This window comes from Trachymyrmex cornetzi, unplaced genomic scaffold, assembly GCF_001594075.2.
Source record: "Trachymyrmex cornetzi isolate Tcor2-1 unplaced genomic scaffold, Tcor1.1 scaffold92, whole genome shotgun sequence".
In the NCBI taxonomy this organism is placed as follows: domain Eukaryota; kingdom Metazoa; phylum Arthropoda; class Insecta; order Hymenoptera; family Formicidae; genus Trachymyrmex; species Trachymyrmex cornetzi.
In genome coordinates, this window is record NW_017300267.1 from 2,349,372 (window position 1) to 2,358,895 (window position 9,524).

Sequence of the window (9,524 nt, forward strand, 5' to 3'; positions counted from 1 at the left end):
GTCACGTTAATCTTATCTACCCGTCAGACATTGCAGTCAGACATTGCAGTTTGCAGTGTTACCAACTTTGATTTTTCAGTTTTATCATGAATCAACGATGTAATGAATATTTTCATTTTAACTTACTCTAATAGATTAACAAGCTAATTGAGCTAAATATTGTGTAATGTTTAAATAATAACTTACATAAAGCACTATAAAAGTTATAAGAAACACATTTTCGTATACCATGCCGTCATATTTACCTCATAAAAACAATACTGTTGCCAGGAAATTGTTGCTACTTATGCAATATGTTAAGTACACAATTGTACACAATGTTGTAGCACTGATGCAAGCGCTGCTAATCGGTATCATTGTAAAACAAAACGTGTGGCATATTCCCCACACTGGCGTATTACCCGCACTTATCCTATATAACGTATATATATAATATATAATGTATATATATGTTGCATATAAAATATCTGTATCTCTTTCTAATTATATATGATGTTTAATACGTAAATTTTATAAATTCTTAGATAATTTATGGAATCATAATTAATCAATAAATGCAATTCAATATTTTACATTTTGCTCGCTTTTTTTGGGAAAAGCATATAAGGAAGATTATTGAAAGAAGTTTATTAAAAGAAGTCGTAAGGATTAATTTAACCCTTCCGTCCACTACGGGGGTCTTTTTCGACCCAAGCGAAATTTCAAAATGCTGTAATTTTTGAAAATGGGCACTGAAGGCGCCATATCCCCTCCCTGATTGTTACTCGCTTATGACTCACTAAAATAAAGTTACTTTGATAATCTAAAATATTGTGTAATGATTTTTGTGTAATAATTTTTATCGAAATATTATGATTGGGACTTCAAGAAGGTTGAAAGAAGTTCCATGAATTTTTTCAGATTTTTTAAAGCACTTTTACTGGTAAAAAAACCGCCAAGACAATAACGACCCCCGTAGTGAACTGAAAGGTGCCGAAAAAACGTAGTGGACGGAAGGGTTAAAAAAATTAATATATACTTTAATTCGATATTTCAGGTAGATTTAATACGAATCACAGGAAAGCATCAATCCTTTAAAGGTAAGTGGTACTACTTCAGCCGAAACATCCGTTTAACAAGAGGATAGCAAGTGTAAATATGCTAATACAATGTATAAGTCTCTTTATGCGATTGTTTCAAAACTTTCATCTTCAGAGTTTTTACTCTGCAATCTCTTATCTTATAAATTGTCATTTAATCAACAAAATATATGTAAAATAAGAGTCATAGATCACTCCATTTAATTCCCTTGAACCTGTACCCTTCTACAAATGTCCCCTATCATTTATTTATTATATTTAATTATATTTGTATTACAGGTAGCGAACAATGCGCGTCGCTCTTCGCGAGTACATTGCAATTTGTACACAACTGTAAATGAGATCCATCATTCATAGTCTCAACGTGTTTGAATACAAAAAAAATTCAATCATTCAAAGATTCGTTAATAGTATCCAATAAATTCAATTGTGATTTTATGAATGTTTATTTCTCATCCCCGATAAGGTAGTCGTATGTATTATTGCAAAACAGTCTATTTTAGTAATTACTGATGTAACAATCAATTTCACTTTATTAATATTGTATGTGAATTGCAATGATATATGAAAGAAAACGAAAAATGAGAAAGAAAAAAAGGAAATGAGAAAAAAATTCCAAATAATTGGAAAAACATTAATAATAGCGTATAGATGTTTTTACGTTTTAGTGTAACAATGGCAAATAAAATACGATAAAATCTGAAAAAATCTTCTATACTGCTATGCCATCTTCTTTAGATAATGTAGTCTAGAATTCTAGATTAACGATAATTAATGATCTACGAGTCAATAAGAATTATGCTAGAAAGTTGTGAAAAACGCACATTTTTCCAAATCATGGTATGATACTAAACGAATACATACGTGGTATTTATAAAACATGCGGATTGCAAAGTAAAATTTTCACGGAAAATTACTCTTTCTGGCGAATTATACAAACTTCTACACTTTCAAATATATTCGAATGATTATTATCAATAATTTTCACTCTTATGGATACGAATAAAATGAATAACAGTATAATAACGGTACACCCAAAAAAAGATAATCTAATTGTAAAGTGAAATTTCCTGATATTCTAAGCAGAAACTTTTACAGAAAGAGTATTCCTCTTCCAATGCACTGGACTATTCATCAAAAATGTATTGGAGATTATTCTAACAGTTTTCCCCTTGTACGAGGAATATATTTATTGAAAGCGGAGTGCCCTCTTACGTGTAAATTAGGAACAGCAAGATTTTTACTGCATGCAGATGCAAAACAAAAGTACTCTAACTGTAAGAATATTGTGCTTAGCATATTTTCCTCTTGATTTCAGAAGATTCCTCTTGAGGCCGTACATAAGAATAAAATCCTCTAAGATTTAACGGTTTTTACTAATATTAAAATTATTTTTTTTTTTTGGTGTAGCATAGTATTGCGCAGATGTACAAATACCGTGAGCCGAATAATCGAGTGTGTGTATGAAGTTGTAAATTATTCGAATATTTGAACATTGACAATTATAATTTTAACTGTTATTTTAATTTTAAATCATTCTGGTAATATTATCGGTTATATTCTTCCATTATAACTAGACTGCGGAACTTTATGCAAAATACTTAACTGAATATTAACTATCGGACAGTTTTAGCAGTCAATCGTTGTTCGTTAAAGAGTTATTAAAAGGTGAAGTAAAAAGATTGAGATTGCCATCTGTAAATTTACAAAATTGCAAAATATGCATTTTATACAAAACATTCAGTTAAGTATTTTGCATAAAGTTCCGCAGTCTAATTATAACAGTCGCAATAAGTATATAATGATAAAAATATCGAATATGATAAGTCATTAAATAAAAATGTATCAGAGCACATTCTGTTATTAAATTAATAAGTAGATTATAAAAAGAATATTGTGTTACCATGCAATAACATATGACCTTGCATATAACGATTAAGTTGTTCAAGTAACTTTGTAATCATACTGTGTATATATGCCATAAGAAACTCTACAATCTGTAATGTGAATACATATACTTCCTTCGAGGAATATCTCTTACATTATTGCAAGCTAGTTATGCACTTTAAAAAGGAAAAAAGTTCTGATAATAATATTTTTTACGAGAAAAATTACGATTGAATATTTTTTATTCACTTTCTCTAATAATATTAATGCAATACCATGGAGGTCGACAAGAACTGTGGAAACTATTTGAAGAACAAACAAAAAACAGGAAAAGAAATATGTATAAATTTATTTTTTATCCCCAGATTACAGATTAATAATATTGACTTTTTTGATTTAAAAAAATACTATTATTTTGCAACTTTTACAAGAAGCCTTTTAATGAAGAATCATTGAACAATCCTCTTCGAAATCCTTATAAAATAATCTCTAGTTTTATAAAAAAAATAATCGAAACTAACTTGAAAGAAATGTTTTCATACTAATATTCTACTAGTTTAGATAAAAAAGTTTATTCTCAAACATACTTATTAAAAGATACATAGCAGATTTCTGATAATTCTTAAAATTTTAGTCAAGCCAAGATTTTGTGCGTTTAATTTTAAAATTTTCTATTATCATAACTTTTTTAATATTTGAGCGTATGCAATTGTGACAATATTAAAAAGATTCTAATTATAGTGAAATTAGTTTCTTTATCACAAGATTTTTTACAAAAATTTTAAGTATTATAAGGATATACATGTGATGTTTAGAGTGATGAAAACAGTCCCTTGAAGAATATCTGTTCGTAATTAATGAGAAAAGATACCGTCAATCTCTGTACAGTCTGCGATACATAATATTTATTAGGTGATTGTTTAACCACAAATTATTTCCTGAGCAATGAAGATATTCCGTTAAATAATGTAAACAATTGTTTATTAAATAAGAGTAAGTTTGTTATTTAAATTAATTAAATGAAAATTCTTATAAATATAGGCTATTCTTAAAAGAAGTTATTTTTTAATGTAGTTTATAGAAAAAAATAATTAAATTATAGTCCATTTTTTATATTAAACTTACAAAACATAACAGAGATAAATAATTTTGAAGTTTTTCGATCAAATATTTGCATTAATAACTTGTACGAATCCAGAATGTATTAAATAGAAAAAATCTTTTCTCAAACGATCTGCGATAGATATGTCGATGATTAAAAATTTTATTCATAAAAAGTTAACTCCTCAATTCGGTTAATTATAAAAATGCAATCATTTATCGCGTAAATATTCATATGGAATTTTTAGAAAACTGAATAATTAGACAAAATATTCGATATACCTTTTTACACAGACATTTTTTTGCTAACAGGTAGTTTGAGAAAATATGTTTTAATGCCATGGAATAAAAGAGATTACACTATATGTATTTAACTCATAGGAAGGCTCCAAGGAAAACTTACAATTTAAACCAAGGATAGGAAATAAGGCGTTACTTTTATGTAACGTGTGAAGTAATGAGTTAATTTTTTAATCAGTAACGCGTAAGGATAATAAGTTACTCTTCAAAAGTGACTTTCTTCAGCGTTATCTTTACTGTCATAAAAAAAATTGTAAAAAGTAAATACAAAATTGTGGCTATAAAAAATAACGGTAATACGAGGTTTACAATAAGAGTCGTAGACAACCTTGGAGTCTTAAGTCGTAGGAAATTGATCAATCACATTCAAATATGAGAAAAATAATCGACTATGATTGGTCAATTTTCTATAGCTTCAGACTCCACATCTACGATTCCTATAGTAGAACCGGCCGCATTATACGTGTTACTTCCTATCCTTGATTAAAACAATATGAAACATTTATATGGTATTGGAAAATATTGTTGTACGTACTTTGCGTATAAATACATAAAACGTATTCATTAAGCTGAGGTTACACAATATTAACTCGGTATGAAATAATATTTGGAGCTCAGAGTATTGTATCGTAATGAGATAAATGAGATAATATTATTAATTGATTTTTCTATCGAGTCTTACCCAGATAACACAGAATATTTATGATAAATCATTATTAATATTCATTTTTTTAAATGTTATATAGATATTTTATACATATTTTATATAAAGCTTTATTCGAAATATTATTAAAATATAGACTAAACATTTAATGCAATATTTATGATAAATATAAATAAATATTTCTAATAAGTATTTTTTATTTGGATTGTAATGTCTCATTAAGTATTTTTATAGCATTTACTATAACTATTCTAATAAGTATTATAACTACTATATTATAATTATAAGTACTATAACTATTCTAATAAGTATTTCATAAAATTTATAATGAATATTTATGACCTGTGCAATCTAAAACCACAAAAATATTCACAAAATATTTAAAATAAATCTTATAAATATTCCTAAATATTTTGTAAATATTGTGTACCGTCTGGGCATTCAATTTAATTACTATTAATTAATTAACAATATTAATTTGGATACAATACATATATTTAGAGTTTTTGTTTTCTAATTTTACATATCAGAACTGATTGTATTTATTAGGAAGTTACAATAACAAGTATCAGAACTGAAATTCTGCGTGCTTATAAATTGCATTTAATTGGATTTTAATCCCAATTTAAGAGTCTTCGATATTTCTCATTATGCTTTTTTTTATCTTTAATTTGTTACTCCGCAACTTATTTTAAATCTATCCTTGTATAGTTACATTGCTCCCTGTATAGTTTGCATTGATCGATGAAAGCGAGCTTCCCATTTGAAATTGCACAAGTATTACAAAATATATCATCACTGTGCCAGTTAGCTGAGAGAAATAATCAAAACTATTAATTTAAAAAACTTAATTTATATTAAATTACTTACATTCTAATTATTCTCACCGAATAAAGAAAAGTATTATCGAGCGTAAAGTATCCATTAGCTGTAAACTGTATTTTCCGATGTAACAATTGAAGCGAAAATGTCTTGAGCTGCAACATATCTATGATAAATATCGTAACGATACCGTTTACCGATGTAGCAATTGAAGCGAAAATGTCTTGAGCTGCAACATATCTATGATAAATATCGTAACGATACCGTTTCTGAAAAAGTATTAAGTTTATATTTTACCTCTGCTTTTATCTCTTTCCCGATTGCATAGTTTAAAAGATCATGCATTATGTTGCCCGTCTTCTTCATCTATACAATAAACTTATAATTGAAATATTTCGTAAAATGGGGTTTTATTTACTGATAAAAATGTTTTGTTTCATCGATTAAAACGATCTGATTAAAATGCGATCATATTATATTCTACCTCGATTAAAGTCCTGGTAATTCTGTTGGTGAGGAGAAAGATGGGATAAATCCGAAATATTATCCAGACGATTTCATAAATAATATGAGAATAATCTAAGTTTGAGATATTATTAGCCCTCAACAGAACCGCGAGAAAACGATAACCATTATATATGAGTGACAGAAAGAGATAAACGATGCCGAATATTACTGGTAGTGAATAGAACCTCGACACATCCTCAGAGATTTCGCAGAGATGACAATGCACATCTTGCAGTTTCAACAGTTGATGAACGGTCGAATTGTTGATTACGATACGACGCGTTTGATAGAGGGACTGCAGTTGAAGATCAGGTGCATTGATCCTGGTGAGGCTTTGTATCGCTCGATTCACATCATAGAAATCTGTCTGAATGACCGTCACCAACAGGAAGTACTGTATCAGTAGCCAACCCGCGTGAAATGTCGGCAAAATGTCTATCAGCAATGAGATTAGGTCTGTATGACCGGTCAGGATCTGAGCGAACAGGAGAAGTATCAAAAGGCAAATCTTCAAGGTGCAAACGATGATAATAGTGCAGAAGATACGCTGTCGTCGTAGCGGATGATATAGGTCATACAGACGATTTATCTCGTGCTCGATGATGATTATTCGATTGGCGATTCGCACCAAGGACTTCTGGTTGATACAGTAGCTAATAAAAATCACGCAGATCATCAAGGCACCAAGGACAGATTGTAGAACCGCGATGCCTACAGTCAAATACGACTTGATCTTGTAGTTATAATTAAGTTTAAATGGTATAGACATATAGTTCGAAGCTATTATTAAGTTACTCAGCACAACATTGTAAGCGATTCCTAATTTGCAATATTGAAATGCGTATGACGTTCTCTTTCTGTATATGACGATTCGATGAGCGATTATCTCGTGCTCGATGATGATTATTCGATTGGCGATTCGCACCAAAGACTTTTGGTTGATACAGTAGCTAATAAAAATCACGCAGGTCATCAAGGCACCAAGGACAGTTTGTAGAACCGCGATGCCTACAGTCAAATACGACTTGATCTTGTAGTTATGATTAAGTTTGAATGGTATAGCCATAGAGTTCGAAGCTATTATTAAGCTACTCAGCACAACATTGTAAGCGAGTCCTAATTTGCAATATTGAAATGCGTATGACGTTCTCTTTCTGTATATGACGATTCGATGAGCGAATGTAGCGAGACCGATAAGCTTGAAAAACATTATCAATATTCTGATCGTCCAAAATAAATCGTGATGTAGTTTTGGATTTATTTTGTTCACTTTCTGTTCACTATCTTTTTCCGCAATAGAATTTTCTTTATTTATATTTCTAATGGAATTGGAAATTTTATTGACGTTCATGAAAGTTGAATTCTTAATCGAAGACATTTTTCCAATGACTATTTTCTTCCTTAATTTTTTAATTCTAAGTCAATTTCTACTTCTTTTTTTTCATAAGTTTTTGTCAATTTATCGGTATTGCCTTGTATTTCATGATTTAAATATTTTTTTTAGGAAACTTTCAGTTCAATCTTCTTAATATTTTTTTCTTCAAGACATTTGTATATAAAGATTTCTTTTAATTTGTATACTTTAAGTCTTCTTTACTAAAGCGTTTCACGCGTACATCATTCATAAATTGATAATTTAAGAGGCGTCCGGTTTGTTTTATAATATCTGTCTTTCCTTTGCTCTGAATTCAAGTTAATTATGACCGTTTGATCGTCGTATACAACTTATTGTGTGTGCGGTACATATTCACGTGTATTCTAATTGACGTTGTGCTTTATAATTCGTACGAAGTAGCACTGAGCATGTAGCGATGCTTCCGCAAATACTTTTCTCGTAAGCGTCACATATGGAAAACATTATTAAATATTAAATTTATAAAAATTATAAATGCGTGACAAACAAAGAACATAATGTCAATAATTTAGCTCTGTTTCAGTCGACACGGATCCTGCGATGGAAATAGCTGATTTTTACGGTATAATTATTAGAATGATATCAACTGGAATATTTATCAACTGTATATATGACACACTCGCGCCCGCGCACGCATGATATGCATCCACGATAATACGTTTCGTCCAGCTGTAATGCTAGATAACCATAATAGACTATTGTTAATTTTTTTACCTTCCCGGCTACAGCACGGTCTGTAAAACCCTGCAACTTTGTTACGCTGTATCTCTGGACTGAAAACATATTTTTTAGCTCGAAACGTATGAAATTTATATCTAAAGGTCAGATAGATCAATATGAATCAAATAAATAATATTTTTCCGAGTAGAAATTGTAGACGGGTCCTGATATGGTCCAAACAAGGATACTCTGATGCCTGATCAGGTAATGATGAGGAAATTCTACCAGGCCCTGAGGGCTAATGTAACGTCCGGAACGTCTTCCGCCTGATCAGGCAGACCTTATCAGGGCCTTATAAGTAGCCCCTTGTTGCGCCTTATATTTTTTAACGTAGTTCTGGTAGGGTACTATTACGGTACTAGTAGGGTATTGATGCTAGGGTTATGATGCTAGGGTATTGATGCTTAGATTATGTCATAGATCTGCATTCGGAAACATTACCCTAGTGTCCCCGTATATCGTTTTATTCTTATTTAACATTCGGTGAACAATAAGGATAAAATGATACGCGGAAACACTTGGCTGATGTTTCTAAATTCAGTATTGGTTAGGAGTTTTAGGAGTTTTGACTCTATTTAAATTTAAAATGCCAAGAGAAATATTATAAATCGATTATTTTATTAATCTCTGAAAGGATATGTAACTTACATATAATGTATATATTATTATTTATTATATTATATGTATCACTATAACTTTTTTTTTAAAGTGTAAAAAATAAAAATATTTATTTGCTCTTTCTATGCGCTTTCTTTTGCGTTTAACTTTCGTCGGGGCAACTGATGTCCCTTACTTATAACTTTTGACGGTTTAACCAGACTAGAGGGTAATATAAGGGCAAAGAAATCAGGTCCATGTAAGAATTACCTTAAAAAAATATTAAGAAGAGTGCCCTGATTTGCATCGGATCAGGCGCAAATCGGTAAAGCCATATTACGGTGTACCCTACCGTTCCCTGATCAAGCCCAAGTGGAGAATTCCCGAGCGCATTATTCCATAATATTTTCATTAAGATTTGGTTAAGTGGGGG

The 9,524-nt window shown here is 30.1% G+C and overlaps 1 protein-coding gene across 1 annotated transcript; it reads right to left on the bottom strand.

Moving 5' to 3' along the window:
• Nucleotides 1-1,992: 1,992 nt before the first annotated feature.
• LOC108769574 (putative gustatory receptor 28b) lies at nt 1,993-6,219 on the bottom strand. Its single transcript, XM_018520610.1, has 3 exons — nt 6,151-6,219; nt 5,902-6,008; nt 1,993-2,026 (listed from the first exon to the last, which is right to left on the bottom strand). Exons 1-3 carry the CDS (start codon nt 6,217-6,219, stop codon nt 1,993-1,995), a joined length of 210 nt encoding a protein of 69 aa, XP_018376112.1.
• Nucleotides 6,220-9,524: the final 3,305 nt, after the last annotated feature.

Excerpts from the sequence above, each read along its gene's own strand:
- LOC108769574 (XM_018520610.1), bottom strand. The coding sequence starts at position 6,219 with ATGAAGAAGACGGGCAACATAATGCATGATCTTTTAAACTATGCAATC. Across the intron at positions 6,009-6,150 it reads GGAAAGAGATAAAAGCAGAG|CTCAAGACATTTTCGCTTCA; the intron begins GTAAAATATAAA and ends GATATGTTGCAG. Across the intron at positions 2,027-5,901 it reads TCGGTGAGAATAATTAGAAT|TGTAGAAGTTTGTATAATTC; the intron begins GTAAGTAATTTA and ends TATATTTGAAAG.